Source organism: Mugil cephalus, chromosome 5, assembly GCF_022458985.1.
Source record: "Mugil cephalus isolate CIBA_MC_2020 chromosome 5, CIBA_Mcephalus_1.1, whole genome shotgun sequence".
Classification (NCBI taxonomy): domain Eukaryota; kingdom Metazoa; phylum Chordata; class Actinopteri; order Mugiliformes; family Mugilidae; genus Mugil; species Mugil cephalus.
In genome coordinates, this window is record NC_061774.1 from 24,329,877 (window position 1) to 24,346,990 (window position 17,114).

General features: G+C 40.6%; 2 protein-coding genes across 14 annotated transcripts in view; one reads left to right on the forward strand and one right to left on the reverse strand.

Moving 5' to 3' along the window:
* The window catches only part of LOC125007843 (LIM and calponin homology domains-containing protein 1-like), a 103,374-nt gene extending 94,505 nt beyond the window's left edge, over positions 1-8,869 (reverse strand). For all 12 annotated transcript variants that reach the window (XM_047584700.1, XM_047584698.1, XM_047584697.1 and 9 more), the window contains exon 1: positions 8,700-8,869. In XM_047584700.1, the coding sequence (XP_047440656.1) occupies positions 8,700-8,855 (156 nt within the window). In that variant the 5' untranslated portion in view covers positions 8,856-8,869. The remainder of the gene's footprint in view (positions 1-8,699) is intronic.
* Positions 8,870-9,048: 179 nt separating this feature from the next.
* On the forward strand, positions 9,049-15,862 carry LOC125007845 (transmembrane O-methyltransferase homolog). 2 transcript variants are annotated; one of them, XM_047584704.1, is made up of 4 exons: positions 9,049-9,193; positions 13,101-13,384; positions 14,900-15,096; positions 15,211-15,862. In XM_047584704.1, exons 2-4 carry the CDS (start codon positions 13,129-13,131, stop codon positions 15,556-15,558), a joined length of 801 nt encoding a protein of 266 aa, XP_047440660.1. In that variant the 5' UTR covers positions 9,049-9,193; positions 13,101-13,128; the 3' UTR covers positions 15,559-15,862. The 2 variants fall into 2 exon arrangements, with proteins under 2 accessions (XP_047440660.1, XP_047440659.1); XM_047584703.1 differs by lacking the exon at positions 9,049-9,193 and adding an exon at positions 11,932-12,079.
* Positions 15,863-17,114: the final 1,252 nt, after the last annotated feature.

The following is a 17,114-nucleotide window of genomic DNA, read 5'->3' on the forward strand; positions in this document are numbered from 1 at the left end:
CTGGAGAGCGTGCGGTGTAGACGCAGCATGTTTTGTACGCATGTAGCGCCTTTGAGGATATTCTGGAGAGCATTTGTCACTATTTTGGATGATTGCAAAGAAAAAAATAACATACATCTCCATAATTCAAAGATATTTATCCACTACCATGTTGATAGAAACTACAAACATTTATAAGAAAAATAGCCATCTGAGGTACATTTATAACAGATAAAAAAAAAATGTGATTGAATGTCAGTCCTCCCTACAACACAATCTGATTTGTTTCCATTAGAGCAAATATGTTAAAATAGGAAATAAACAATAGCTGTAAACACACTAACTTAATACGTCAAAATGCGTATTTGGAAGCAGATGACATGTTATATATATATATATATATATATATATATATATGTATAATAGAATTCTGTCCGTGTTTCAACTTAATCCTGGAATAATACACTTAACTATGCACTATAAGCTCATCACTCAGGTCGCACAGTCAGCGTATGGGAGGAAGGGAGGTGGTAGACCATGGATTTCCAGCTCATCGGAGCATTAAGGCGAGTGATGAAGGGGACATCCTCAGTCGAGCCTAAAATCTCCTCTGACAGACGCTTCCTCCAAAGAAATACATTCTTACACGGCTTGTATTCATAACAATGTATGCTATGTTGCACCCACGACAAAGGTCAACGCTTAACGCCTCACTTTACTCTACTGGAAAGAACAACAATGGCCCCTGACATCAATGAAGGATTCACTAGAAACGGAGTAACTATAGATCTTAGTGTTGCGTCACTATGTCAAAGAGATCATGCTGAAGTAGACTAAATGTTTCCATCTTAAAGTTTAGGGATGAATTAAATATGCGTTGGCATGTTGATATTGATGGATGTGCGTTATGTCCTGCAGGATTGACATTTACCTTATGTCAATCCTGCAGCGTTTTTCACCAAACACCAGGTCAACATGACATGAAAATCAGACTTCCACATGTATAGACCCCTTCACGGCCTATGTCACTGTAGTATCACAACATTAGATAGACGCCAAACAGAGGGAAGCTTGTCATGTGTCACTGTTAACTGCAAAAACATACCTACATGCTAATGCTAACCGCTAGCTAACTCAGTGTTAGTTGCATGTTTCAGGGGTGTCCAAGCAGAAGCTGCATTTGCTACGTTACCCTCCACAGTTGGTTCCACTTACGTCCTGTAATATCTTTGTTGGAGAAGCTTCACTTGATAAAGACAGACCAGAGTTCGTCCCCTCTGTGTCCTCCTTTGGTCAAATCATCCATCCAGTGAGTGAAAGCGTAGGGGTCGGTGAATATAGTCCCATCAGTCAGAAACATCTTTTTAAAATAACATTCACAGTATTGGGGAGTGAGTGTATTAGTACATTCTCCCTGAAACATGCGGTGTCCTTGTCTACTCTTGCCATAACAGTCCGTTTAGCCAGTAAACGCTGGTTAGCATGTTTACAGTGTTTGAGATGTTTTGCCTCCAGCTAAGCCCTGCACCTCAAAATATGTCACATTGTTTAGAAGCTGTGAAGATGTCTACACATCAACAGTGTCGACATAGCAACAAACAAAAAGTACTTTGACATACATCGGAAACTGGCAGACCATCAGACCGGCATTTCAAACAACAACCAGATGGATCATAGTGCAGGTTTTTTAATCTCGTACGTAATGTGCGTGCTACTTATGGTGCAGCTAAAATGCATGCTGGCCCTCAGGTGGTTCTTCATGCTCTGCTTGGTTAAAAGTCTGATTAAGGCATAAACATGGCGGAGAAAATCAATTTCCAATCACATTAATCTGGGTGTCTTAATAGAACAAGGAAGACATATTTACATGCACTTAAGTTGTCCAGTTAAAGTCAGATTAAGGCAATAATTGTAAAATACCAAAACTTATATCATATGGCAAATGGAAAAATGTTTGTATTTCACATGAACACATAACAGGGGTGCAGAACTGGTAAACATCCATATAGCATGGTACCATTTCTCTTGAAAGAAATCCCTTTCACATAAACACAATGATTGCCATTTATTTGTTCAATTCTGAAAACTCGGTTTGCTCAGCTTTACGACCGTGACTGTTTGGCTCCACACAGCAATCAAACCCAGTTCCATCAAATCAGACCCAAGCATAAAAGCCCAAAGCCTCTGTTGACCAAACACATTATGATGCCACTAATCTAAATGTTATGGAAGAAACTTTTTTTTTTTCTAATCAGTTGCTCATAAGTGAAACACAAACACACGCTCACAAAACATGAACTTTAGCAACGGCTTGCTTCATTGTCTCCTGGTTGTTTGACTCAAAGTTTCCATAGCAGACACCCAACGCTGTCATCAGGTCCAGTCCTGTTTGGCTCTTTAATTTGATCGACAACATTTCATTCCATTAAGTTAAGTCCTCATCGTCAATCACTCACCAAGCAAATGCGTTCTCACTGTCTGTTTCCCCTTTGCACGGATTCATTTTTAGGGTTTTATCGTACCTCTGCACACAATATATTGTTGCTATGACTCTCTTAATAGCGATTATCAGAGCAAGATTAGAAAGTGGTTGCAGCTGTGTTTGGCAGTTTTGTGTATAGACTTGTTTTATGTTTCTGATACACTGCAACAATGCACACACCGAAAAAAACCCGAGGTATGATAGTACCAACAAAATGAGGGTTCATTCACTCGTCACCGTGATATTTATGATCTAATAACATACATATTTTCTGAAATGTCTGCTGGCCATAATGATATCAGTGCAATAATACCCACCACTGGCATGCAGATGGTATCTGTTTCCCTTTCAGGCATGTCAAAGACGAACTCTGGAGCATTCACAGACCTCCGAACATGTCACAGGATAGAAAGGATTCATTGAACAAGTCAAGACAAGCTCTGGAAAATCCTGACAAACAATATTATTTGTAACAACATAAAATTTAAGACTGCTTTGTTTCACACATGGCCTCACACAATACAGTGACTCAACAATCAGTGCAGGATGGAACAAAATAAACCTCTACGTGCGTTTAATAAGGAGATATGAAAGGTTTTTATATGAGAATCTTATGGAGGGTGATCCACTAACTTGACCAAACCAACAAGAAACACTAATCTTTTTAATGTTAGACAAATATATTCTTTTTTTCCTCAAGAAATCTAACACATCAACAGCAGCAAAATGTATTATTATTGGTATAAAACACAAACAACTTACTTTTAATAACGTATTGGATTATTTTCTACATAGTCGATTGATTTCAAAGTTTCATTTAATGAAACCAAGTCTCATTTCCAGCACAGCAGTCAGCTGGCACCCTCATAATTAGGAATGAACTTTAACGCATCAGTAGCTGCGCCTCCATTTCGCTAAAGTGCTTTGTACGTGTTTCCATTGTGAATGAGCTGTGAGTCCCGTAAAGCCTCGTTTTGTGATATCTTTTCTATTGATACGTCGGAAAAATCACCTCATGAGAGCGTAGAAGTATTTTAGCTTCAGGTATTTGGGAAGTTTTCCGAAATGCAGCTGTTTCCATAACCAGTTTTTAATGCGATATTTGGGTTTTGAGCAGCAACTGTCTTTACGTGATCAATGTAATCCATAATGTTGACCTGTTATTGCATTTACACAGATGTGCAGGCAAAGAAACAAAAACTGAGACGAGATTCCATTTAGATATGATGTGATTTGATATATCTGTGATAGAGCTGATAATTAATTAGCCAATCGTTAGTTAGATTTGTGACTCATTGAGTTTCAGTAGAATAGGCAGATTTGTTTCTGTTTTTCAGATTAAACTCAAGCCACGTAAAGACACAGAAGACCTAATAAATGAAATACATTCGGATCGAGATGGATTGCGATAAAATAAAAGAATCTCATGGCGAAGTTTGTATCTCTGACAACACAGCTTAACTGTCTCGATAGATTTGATTCATTAGTTTAATCTACTCTTGACAACTGCAGAAAAACCAACATGGAATATGTCAGTAAATTAATCTCCAGAAGTGAGGTTTGTTTAAAAATGACAAAGACATTGTTTTTACTTTCCATTTTCCAGAGTGAGTTTTCTCTTCTTGGCAGCTATTAAACACTTTCCCCTCTATTTCTTCCAGTGCACACCCTTCATGTTCATCTATCAGACAAAAAGGGAGTGCTGGTATTGTGTAACGCCTGCGTTATCCTGTTATCCTTCCACAGTTGTGTTGTCATGTGCATTCGCCAGCAGCGAAACAGTCAAATCAGCGTTAGGAAGATTCCAGCCAGACAAATTCATGAGGCTCTCCCCTTGATGCGAACATCCTGCGGCTACTTGACACAAATCAATCAACGGCACCAACCGAGGGCTTCCACCCACATCAAAGGGCCGTTAGTCTCTTCTGAAGTTCAGAGGAGACTAAACGCCGTCATTAGCGGCGGCGTTCGTGACGAGACGCTGAGAGTAAGCGGCCGTCAAGGAAGCAACGAGTGCAGGTGTGAACGCTTCATCAAGGTGTTGGGTGGCATCTGTCTACGCGTGGTTCCCATGGCGATGCGCTTCACGGGGAATAATTAGTCCCTCAGATTGAACAATGAGGGTTTGCAGCTCTGAGGATGAACCACGAAGTGTATCTTTCATTTAAAAAATGATGCCAATATAGCGAAACCACATACCAGCAGCACAACAAAGACTGGTCAGATTGGTCTGCTTGTGTTTTCTCCATCATCTGATGTCTCCACAGTACAGACTGAGGAAAATTTAAAATGTGTGTGGAAGTTACCCAATATGGTTCTTTGCCCCATAAAGGGTTAAAGTCACAAATTAAATTTTATTTTTAGTCCACGTCGTCCAGTCATAAACTGTGTGTACAATTACGACATGGCGCCTCCCAGTACTGCTCCACGACATGTGTAAGGAATTACTTTAAACATGTAACGAACGCGTGACACGGCCTAATAACTCAGGACACATCCGTTTACTGCTTCAGCAATCAACGGGGTGAAAATCCCAACACCGGACTGTAAATCAGCTCCGGCTCCGGATGCAACTATGGTGGGACCACCAACTACAGGCTGACAGAGGAGCATAAATCTGGCTTTAAGCCGCGGTTTCAAGGCTCTCTGTGTGGTTACCTAGCGCACCGCAAGTTATAAATTACTCTCATCTGTCAAAACAAACTAAAATTAAATAGCGGCTGCCCCATATTTTATATTAAAAATAAACCAGGAGTCAGAGTGGGCGAGAATGGGCCCTAAAACAGCGATAATCAAGCATGTCTACAGGAGACACGTGTTTTCTAACATCTATTGTTGAGCGTGACCTGGATTTGGGACAGAATATCAATCTGAATGAACATTTAAAAAAAAAAGCCTTATATTCCGTTTTCTTCTGGTGGTGATGGGACCGTTAAGTGCGATTCTTAGTTCCCAGCCACGCCAACACAAAAGCACCCAGGTCTCAACCATTTCACTGCACGTTTCGATTTGTTGCAGACAAACGAAAGCCAAACAATGGTCCTGTTGTTGTGACCTCTGCAGCCTCGGGGCCTGACATGATACCGCGACACAGCAGATGAGCACCGGCGGCCGGTGGATGCGCCGACTGCAGCTTTGTGTTCGCTCAGGAGCCCGCGACCCCTCTCTCTGGTTCCCTCAGGTGACTGCGAGGGCCGTCCCCAGGTGTGTGCACATAATGAAACCATTCCCCCAAGAGGAGGAAGGGTGAAAGAAGAACAACACATGAGCGGTGTCGGTTCACTCCTGCCTTTTTTTTTTTTTTTTTTTTGTGTCAGCTATCAGCCCTGAACTGGCTCACAGATTCTAGGTCAGTAGTGGCTTTTTAAAGATGTGATATGAGCCTCCGAGGAGTTTGGAGCTGCTAAATAGGCCTGTAATGGTACCGGGCAGCAGTCTTAAAGGGGATCTGGTATTTTTAATGAAGCTAATGAAACACAAAGGGCTTTTTTTTTTTAAAAAAAAAAAAAAGACTTGTCGGGCACAACCAGTTACAGGTATGTCATTTGAATTAAGTGAGAAGGACAGTTAATTATACTGGGAGTAAAAGCAATACTGGATCGACATGAAAGTGCCGGCTGATGTCAAATATTTGACACGGTCACAATAACAGAGCAGCATCCAGAAAAACGAGCCAAACCAAAGGCAACTGGAATTCTTGAGCTTTTGTGGAAGAAAGAAACCACCTGCTGCTGTTTATAAAAATCCTTTTTTTTTTTTTTTTTGGTCAAACATGTTCAACAGCAGGATACCTGACATAAACATATCTAGCGTGTAATATGAGGCCTTGTGATTGGCTCAGCAGTGATAGGGGCGGGGCCTACTGTGTACAGGAGGCTAAGATTGACAGGTCTCAGCTAGTGCGTGAAACGTGTTGAGACTGTTGAGGCAGCTTCTGTATCGCTGAAAGAGTGAAGTGTTGACTGAAAGATAACGTCTTCTGCCTCCATTTACCCCTTTAATAAAATAGGTTGGATTCATATTAATGTGTATTTACAGAAATTTAAATTTGTGGGTGAATATTGTGGGTAAAATTTCAAAAAATATATATAGAAAATGTCTAATCAACCAAAGATATTGCGACCCCATCTGAAGTACCTCAGCGGACCCTTTGGGGGTTGCGGACCCCCTGTTGAAGACCTATTGTCTACACTATGACCCAGATGACTGAGAGCCTTCACAGACAAATGAAACTGTACAATATATACGTTTTGGCATTGAAAACTGATATTCTGCAGACACCTTGTCAAATTTAATACTAAAAATCTGGCACTTTCCTTGCAGTGAGTTTCACGTGAGCTAAAAATCTACAAACACAAATAAAAGTGAATAAGATCCATGTTAGTTAAAAACAAATTAAAGTAACCAACCTTTAAAACAGACATCGATTAAGTAGAATTTCTTTACAGATCAGTCAGTTAATGATCAAAACTGCTGAAAATATTCATCAAAGTTCCCCAAAGTCGTCCTCAGTAAAAGAAAAAGTTGCTAAAACAAGTGTTTGAAGAGACGAACGAAGCCAGATGTTGGCAAAGTTGGCGACCGCATTAAAAATGTGGCTCTAGCGCCTCAGTCCTGGACATATTCATTTATTGTGTTGTCAATAAAGCTGGGAAACAAAACAGATTCTTCGGTTATATTTCTGGCAGATCTGATGCACCACAGCTGGCAGAAACGCTCTGCACGCGTCAAAAGAGTCACATTCTGATTAAGGTTTTGGGAAACGTGAAAGCAAATAATTGATCCGATCAGTTTATTTAGCGTTAAGCATTCGACTCTGATCAGAATCTTTTCAGTCAGGTGGAAGAAATATTATCCATGTAATCATAGCTAAGAATATTTAACCTCCAGAGACCCAAGCATTTGTCTGGAATGCATCTTAATTTCTTTAAGATAAGATTAAGATCTTTGGGTATTTGGGACTAGTAAGACCTAAGAAGTATAAAACATAAGCATCATCTTTGAACTGGGAGTAGTAGTAGAGGACAACAGGTCTAAATGAAGTAGAATAAGCTGCTGCAAACCTAAGACATAATGTCCCCATATGAGGACGCCAGGTACTCAGGAGGGTAAAAAGAATCAGCGAATAATCCCATTCTAGACACTTGATACTTGGATATTGTTATGTTATGTTATCAACCTTTATAGTGTTTAGAAGACTGATAAAGGTGCAACTGTAATCAGGGTTCTGTGAGTGGACCTGAGAGGACATGATAATACAGTGAATTCATCAGGGATTAGTTAAATATAAACCAGGTAAGAGTTAGTGGGGGCCCACAATGTTCCCCATAATCCCGTCCAACAGCACTGCGTCGCTAAATCGCACACTTTAAGCCGTGTGCCACAGCGGGTTTTAAAATCTGATTCTTGAGCTTTTACGTAAACCCACATTCCACCAACAAGCAAAGGATAAACCAGCCGGTTGTCAGTGTTTTTTTTTTTTTCTTTCTTTCTTTCTTTCTTTTGAAGGCTGACAACAGGAAACGCTCGGCACACACATGGATGACAGAGTCAAATGCATGCGGGGCAGGCGATGTGTCGTGATTGAAAATTGGCCCAGGAACAAAACCTCGTTTGTATGTGATTATTGTTCAACCAGGCTCACAATGAGGCAAAGAAAAAAAAAATCCATTCCACATGATGCATTCATTGTTTGGAGTCAAACAGGGCACCAGGGCCCACAGCGGCCAGGGCTACTGTACAATAACCCCCGCAGCCCCCCCCTCTTCCACCCCACCACTAACAACTGAAGGCATGTTGCAACATATAGGAGGGTCTGGTAGGTGCAATATACTATGTGGAACACGTATGGTTAAAAAAGCAACTTTCTATTATGGAGGCAATGTGGATCTTTTTCCATTTTTTTGGAGTGGATTAAAACGACAATCATTTAAACATGTTTACCATAAATGCACCATTGAGCTACAGGCCAACTGCAACATACATCACATGAACTTTATAGCAACATTTTCATTTTTATTTTTTTTAGGATTTTCCGTGTAAGACGGTTTAAGTTTTCCTCCACCTTTCAACAGGTGACGAAGCAATTAATCAAAGCCGCCGTTTCAAAAAGGGGAAGGCGCTGCACGCACAAGCTGCAAAGCGGTAACTAAAGAGGCCACAACAAAAAAACACCTGCGCGGAAGAAAAGGGAAACTAAAGAGATAGTCTTTCTTTCCTGTCACTCCGCAGGACTCACCTCGATCCATTTCTGCGCCTCCAGGAACGCGGCGTCTGCGGCCGACTCGCTCCCAGGATGATGCTGCTGCTGCTGCTGCTGCTGCTGGTGGTGATGATGATGATGGTGGTGGTGATGGTGAGGAGACTGTCCTATGTCTGCGACGGGACTTGCCATTGGCGAGGACGTTCCGCTCTCCCAACTACCAAAACCTGCGTAGAAAATGCGTAAAAGCAGCTCGGCGCCGCGTTATCCCTGCGAAATTACAGCCGCCGGACCGGAGCGTCTCCTCCTCTCGGGTCGTGGGTGTTTTGCAGCAGCAGTAGCGGAGGCACAAGCGAGTCGTTATAAAAAAAAAAAATAAAACCAGTTGCTGCTCTCCAGTATCGCTCCTGTCCTGGTGGTGGTGGTGGTGGAGTCTGTGGAAACGCAACAAGCGGCCACAATTACCCAGAAGCACTTCCGGTGCGAGCCCTGAAAATAAAAGCTTCGGCGGATGATCTCCCTAGTTAAAGGTAATTCAAATAAAAGTGATATTTGTGTAAAGTGAACTCGACATCGCTGTTGCTCGATAGCAAATATATTTAAATTCTGCGCAGTTTGGATTCCTTCAATATCCGCGAAACTACATCAGGGAGATATAAACGACTGGAGTAGATTTAGCTTTAGCTTTAGCATTAGCATTAGCATTACCTGTCCAGTGCTACAAACGTTAACTCGTGAATTCACATATTTCATTTTACATAGAGCTGTTTAACCAAAACGTGTAGTTTAATCCATAAGGTTGAACGTTTAGTGATACTTTGGAGTCACGACAAATCATCACCTGGTTCCACAAACACCCAAAAATAAATAAATGCTTCAGGTCTTTTAATTAACACCTACTGCTGTTTGGAGATTTCTGGTTTCTTAAAAGAGTCTTAAAGGCCATAAACTGAAATAATAAACATCAAACAACAGCAGCAAATAACGTTGTAGACCAAAAATGTACCAGGTGCAGTTCTGTGTGTGACTTAAACAAAAGATAAATGGAAACCGGAAACGGTTTTTATTCTAGCGGCACAGGCAACAACAATAATAACAATGATGATAAGAACAGTATTATTATTATTAATAATATGAATAATAAAAATGTTATCATTATCAACATTTTTGTTATTATTTTTGTTTTTATTATTATACTGCGAAAATAGCCCCCACTTTGCTTTATTTGTTGACTAAACGAAAATTGAGGAAACTAGACATATATGTATATACATATATATATATATATATATATATGTGTGTGTGTGTGTGTGTGTGTGTGTGTGTGTGTGTTATATATATATATATATATATATATATATATACATACTATAGCAGGTCTCAACCTTAGATGATTCCTGTCTAATGAAAAAAATCAAGATTCAAAGACTTTATTGTCATTCTGCACAGTATGGAAACACGTTTTTCTGTACAGTGAAATTTAGTACAATGATTTTTTTCTCGTCCAATAAAACATCATAAAGTAGAATATAACATAGATACGTGTAATGCAAAATATATAAGAAGTGGTGCAAATTTGCATGTGCAAGTTGGTAATTTGTAAAATAACGCCTATGTGGGAATGAAATGCGTGTGCGAGTCGTCAGACATTTTCCCACGCTTCCGTGTGTGCTCTTATTTTGGTGGCGACACGTTTCCGGTGCTGATCTCGCTGCTCTTCTCGAGCTTGACTCCGCTGGACTGACAGGAGCCGCACGCCGCAGTGTGATTAGCTCCGGCGGCCAAAAATACACACAACGAGGGCAGCAGCACGCTGGGGATCTCACACCCACCTTCACGACGGATGTGGGGCAAGAGAAAGAGGAGAGAGTTCACAGATTTAGAGCAAAGGCAGCAAAAGAAAAAAACAAAAAAACTATCTGTTGATACATTCACAGAATCTCCCACCAGTTTAATTCACTTACAAATGAGAATGTTTTGGTTGCCACTGGATTTTAGAATAAGAATATTAAGTTTTTTACTGTGGAAATACTGTTTGGCAGCAATAATAAATAGAAACTAGCAGCATAAACTATCTATAGCAGATATACTCAGTAAAATACAAAAGTAAGTAAATAATTAAACAAGAGTGCAAATGGCATCGATGTCTTAACAAATACCAGTTTAATTCACTCACAAATGAGTCACTCTGTGACTTGTGTTGTTCTGAAACTTAGTTGTGCAAATAAAAAGATGCATAAACTAACACTTTCTTTCCGTCTCTACATCCTCTGCTATTTGTTTTAAACGCTATATCTCAACTAACACAAGCCCAGTATTTACTGACATTTCTTATTTTTACTCTTTCTAATATTATATCCTCCCTCATTCTGTTGCATTTTCGCCCAGTGGAGTTGTGTGAATTACACAAATTCATGCTGCTATGTTGCTGCTTTTATTCATATTTTATTCATATTTTATATATTATAGTAGCTATGGGAAATAATCCAGGACCTGGTGCATGATTTCATTCCATCTCATGCTTCTGTGTGGTTGAATCTTTGAATCCTTGCTGCTCATTCAGTGATTTCTCTGCACTGATCCCAGAATCTCAGTGATTCCTGACACAAACTATTCCACATTCAAAGGAAATCACCTTAATTCCCAGTTCTGATTCTCGGTAACCGCTCTGTACTGACAAATGCTGATAAATGTCGGCTAACTGGGTAATTATAAAACGCCAGCGAGTTTGTCCTTGAACCTTGTGAAACTGTTGTGTAATGTCACTTGACATCTCGCCAGCTGTTCACATGTAAACTTTATTTATTACAGAGTGCAGAACCGAGGCAGAGGTGGACCTACTCTGAGTTAAAACCTGTTTTTTTTTTGTTTGTTTGTCGATTTAAAGACATTTCCAGAAGTTAAATTGTTTATTTAATCAGTTAAATCATTGATTCCTTTGAGGGAGCAAAAAATGAATCAACTCATGTCAACATATTGCATGCTCATATAAGTGTATTTATATTTTTATAGATTTATAAGAAAAAACATCATATACTTTCTACATTATAAGGACCCGCTACCACCTGTAGAAAGTCTGTGGCTCTTTACAGGCTCCTGGATATTGTTGTATCTCTGCTGACCTCTAGTGGAATAACGTGGTGGTACTGATTAGTAGCAGGAGGAGTTTCCAGGTGAGAGCGAAGCTGTGTGTTCATTTAAACTGAAGGTGTGTTCACTCGCCACTCCCCCTCCGCTGCTCCTCAGGCTTCAGTTTCCTGGATACACAACAGTTGAGTGGCTCGATTCACGTACTTTGTTCCCGTGAGGTCTGTAAAAGACACAACCGCAGCGTGTTAGTCAGGAAGCTGATTACAGCTGCCACCTGTGTTTGACAGACGCTCTGAACCTGGAGGGACGACGGGGAAGTTTGTCAGGTACTGTTATCCTGCTGCTTTTGTCTAAATAATAAGTGGATTATTTCTTTGTTAAAATCTTATTTTATTGATTATTGATCTGTAAATTCCAAAAAACAACCTACTGTCATTCAAAAATGGACTAAACTAAAATTCAAATGACAAACTTTTATTGACGCGTGGATGTTTGAAACAATGTGCTAAACGTTTGTTTTGAGATTTTTATTCATTTATTTTTTCCTTTTTATCCTTTTATCCGTTGTATCCTCCTAAAATAGATGAATAAGATTAAAATTTGGAGGGTTTAATTCAAAAAAGCGAGGGGGAAAAAAAATATTTTGTATAAGATCCAGAGTTCCCACCTGAGACTGTTCATCATGCAAAAGAAATAAAGTTTGTCTTTTATTTACAGATTTAAAAAAAATAATAATAATTCTTACTGGTGAACAGAAAACAATGGAGAAGTGATTTATTGAATTTAATTTCATTTTAGTTTATCATTTCAAGATGAAGAAGGCTATCAATAATTAAAGAAACTATAGATTAATAATATGAACAACATTAAAAAGGCTAAACGGTTAAAAAAAAAAAAAGACAGAGAGAAAAAAGATTTAAACAACGAATTGACCTAAAAGTAAATAAGATAAATCTATAAACATGCTAAGTTTGCCATGCATCAAGCCTTGGAAAGCACAATAAAGACTTGAATTAAAAAACAAAAGTCCGAAGAACTATGCATCTATTTAGATTCAGATGTAATAATAACAATATTGTTCGCTGCCAGCATCTTAAGACATGGTTAACTCACTCTAAACTCACTTTAGAGTCAAACTGACAGAAACACCTGCAGACTCTCATCCCTACAGCTGGTGGTTTATCGGTTCTGCTTTCAGTGTTTGTCACTGGCTCTTACAGACAGTCAGACAGACAGTCAGACAGACAGACAGACAGACAGACAGACAGACAGATGAAGCTGAATATTGATCATCTAAAGGATTTTTCATCCCACAAACTCCACAAACTCTCTGCCTTTCACCCACAGGTTTGAAGGCTTCTCGCTCCCGGTCAGAATGTGGCTGGTGGTCGTTTCCGTGACGCTGCTTCCCGCCGTCACCATGGTTTCCAGCCGGTATCGCGTGAAAGTGGCCGTGCTGTGCCACCGGGTCCTGTCCTGGGCTCTGAGGCTGGTGCGAGGGGGAGTGTGCGTAAGAGACACCCACGCCTTCGTGTTCTCCAACTGCACCCACGGCAAAGCGGACAGCGTCCTGGAGACCTTTGACCTCTACGCGGAGACGCACCAGTGTCTCTGCATCGGCCCCCAGACTGGTACGAATCACACAGTGTGACGGGGGCTTTAAGTTAGAAGACTTATCAAGGCACCGTGGTTCTGTGGCTGAATGCATCTCTTCTTGTTTAGGGTTGTTGTCCTGTTGCAGAATAAATGTCCACCACCCTGACGATGCTGAGGTTTTGCGTTAAGCTGTTTTTGTGCAATTTTCTTTTCGTTAAAAACCATGGAAAAGTCATTTTTGCGTGAGCGCTTGAAGTAGCACTCAGTCGGATCGGCCTTTTCTTCCATTGTACAAATTGACTGTTTCTTCTGAAATGCACTCAACCCGTCAGGCTGATACCTGTCAAGAGTCAGAAATGCATGTTTTAAAATGCGAAAGCAAATCCTTTAAGGAACAGATTAACACAAATGGACCATGTTTTTTTTTCTGTTGCACTAACACGAAGGGAAAAAGGTCTATAAATCTGGAGCTTTTCATCTTATTGTGTACTTCGATCAGCCTGAACAACCTTGATTATTTCATCATTATGGCATCTGTCAGGCGGATTAGGCAGAAAGTGAACATTTCCTCTTCACATTTAATGTGTTAGAAGCAGGAGTTTTTGGGCAAGTTGAAGGATTTGAGCAACTTTGACGAGGACCGAGTGGTGATGGCTTCGTGATCGTGTTCCCAAATCGTTTGAGGAACGCATTTATGAGCTCAAGCTGTTGCCTTTGCCTCTAAATCCCCCCCAGATCCCAAACTAGTCCAATCCTTGGAGTCTCCACCTCGCACCTTGCAGAACTTAAAGGATCTTGGTGCCAGGTAACATAGTGCACCTCCGGTGGTCTAGAGGAGTCCATGCCTGGATGGGTCCGGGCTGTTTTAGCAGGAAAAGAGGGACTTAGGTGGTTATAATGTTATGGCTGACTGGTGTATGAACCAGTTGTGATTCCTGCTATAGAAGGTATGCGTGTGACGTCACAGCAAGCTGACGTCTCCATGGTTACGGCCAAAGAGCATCAAAAAGTGACAGTTGAACACGGAAATTAGCAGCATTAGTTTGAATCATTTAATAATGTTTATATATATATATATATATATATATATTTATATATATATATATATATTATAACAGTAAAATTAATTTAAAAAAAATGGGGAAGAGCTGTTCGATTTCAGTTCCAACAATAAATAACAATAAATGGAGTATTTGCGATCACTCTTCGTCATCCTTTTAGTATAACGTTACTTCTCAGTAAACACTTAGCGTTAGCATCTTTTAGTTAGCTACATTTATCATAACTGAAATGACCTAAAACTAAGTGTCAAGTCCAGTAGAATAATCCATATTTTTTCCCGGTCTCGCTGCATTTATTCATGATTTTCTGTTTCCTCTTATGAACTGTAACGTGACATAACGTTAATTCTACACCAGTGGCTTTAAGAGGCTCTGGCCAGTGTTATGCAGAGCACAGCAGCCTCCATATATGATCCAAAAACATCAGCATTACTCCGCTGTTGTAAGTCGACAAAGATCTTAACTCCAGGTGTGTTCTCGTGGGCTCAGGTGAGGCGCTGGATAAGGTGGTGAAGCGCGTCCGTCCTCTCCGGGCCCTGGAGCTGGGGACGCACTGCGGCTACAGCTCAGTCCGCCTCCTGCGTCTGCTGCCCCCTGGTGGCAGACTCATCACGGTGGAGCTGGACCCAGTCACAGCAGACCTGGGGGAGGAAATCATACTGGTGTCTGGCTTCAAACACTCCCAGGTTAATTCAATTTTTTTGGGGACAGTGCACATTGATGAACAAAAATATATATATATAATTATCACCCCCCGAAACTGTGTCTCTAAGCATTAAGCCAAAACTTTTCTTCCTCAGTTCCAGGTGCTGACCTCCAGCTCGGCTGAGGCCATCCCAACGGTGCGCTCATTTCTCGAGCCCAGTCAGGGGAACGACGGAGGCGTCAGTCTGGTGCTAATGGACCACGATTCCCAGCAGTACCTCCCGGACCTGCTGGCCCTGGAGAGAGAGGAGCTGCTCTGCCCCTCCGGCTGCTCCATCGTGCTGATCAGGAGGAACCGAAGTGCCGACGACCTCAGAGGAATCCTGGATCACGTCGGAGCGAGAGCAGACTGCTACTGCATCAAGACAGAGCTTCAGTGTTTGGTGGAGATCTTCTACCAGAAGGGAAGTGCAAGGGCGGAAGGTGACGGCGGCAACACATAAAGAAAACATGTGGACTTTAATGAACTAATAGTGTTATAAATGTCATCATATAAGTATTGTTTGTCAAAGAACTGACGATTTTATAAGTAATAAAATGCAACTATATTAAGTAAAATAGCATAAATGACCCTTCACATCTCTGCAATTATAAATATTAGATTTTATTGCTGGGATTCACCTACTTATGTGTTTTGTATATTTAAAAATAACTTGTTTTTGTTCACTTTATGTCACGTACACACTGTATATCCTCCACATGGTGCTCACACAGTCACCTCACCTCACAATAAAACAAAGAACCATATTGTAGAGCACATTGTGGCCACCTGATGGCACTCTCTGCTTTTGAAAACTATAGAAACCCACCACTCAACTGCAGTTAAATCCTTTAAAGGGAAATGTCACCCATTCTTAGGACACCACAGTTACTAATACATGTTTTCTTTTGCTGCCAACTACACACAAACCTTTAAATATAATTTGATTTCCACCATGTTTCCTGGTTTATTCTTTTGAGGAAAACTGCCCCAATTCCTCCTTTTGTTTATTTTTCTCCTTTTCTACTTTGCTCTTAGTGGCTGCCATGTTTGACATCCACTATTGCAGCGTGCACCTTAAATGAGGAGAATGGGCACAACTCAGAGGGTCTTTTCTGAATTTTCCTGTAATGGCAATTGTAAACAAAGATGGACGGTGAAGCCAAAGCAAGTAGAGCTCCCCCTAGTGTCTGGCTGCAGTATAGGTCATAAGCTGCACGATCGGCTGTATGAAATTACATTTATTTCACTTAAATTTGAATTAAAATCATAGAAGTATAAACTAGAGGCACCTGGTTTATTGTTTACCCTGCAGCTATTAATACCACCTCTATGCTGGAGCAGGAGCATAAAACACCAAGTAACTGCTGTACTTAATTTAACAATCAGCATCAAAGCATAACAAAGTCCACGTTAAGATATTTGGGGGGTGGGAAATAAACTGTGACACCCACACAGCATAAGACATCGCCTGCATGGAAAAATGATTGCTAATTAGCAGTCTGGAGCATTTCACGTTAAAAATAGCGGCATTCACATCTTCTCTTCCACTCCCAGGAGTTTGTGTTTTGTAAGGAAACAACCACTTTTCCTGACGAAAACAAAGACTGTTTGGATTCTGCTTTCTCGACGTGCTGCCTGAGTTTTCTCCCTTTGCAAATATTTACAGCGAGCTTATGAAAGATTTAGTATAAGTATTTGACTTCTCGAATAACGAAAAGCAAAAACAATAAGCTGCCGTTCCTTTCTTCCTGTATCATAATCACATTTCCGTGCAGGTTAAATGTTCGATGTTTGCATATTTTGCTGTGTTTTCCCTCAATAACACAGGAAGAAATTATGGCTTTTTGATACTAGCAGGTATAGAGAGGTACAGGTTAGAGACACCGGCAGCGTTACAGTCGTGTTAGCATGTCCCCAGATGGCGTGTGCCTGTATGTAATTACACAAAGTAGTCCAAGTGTAATGATTGCTCATTAGCCTCCACCGCCGCTGCAGCTCAGAGAGCCTCCCAACTCC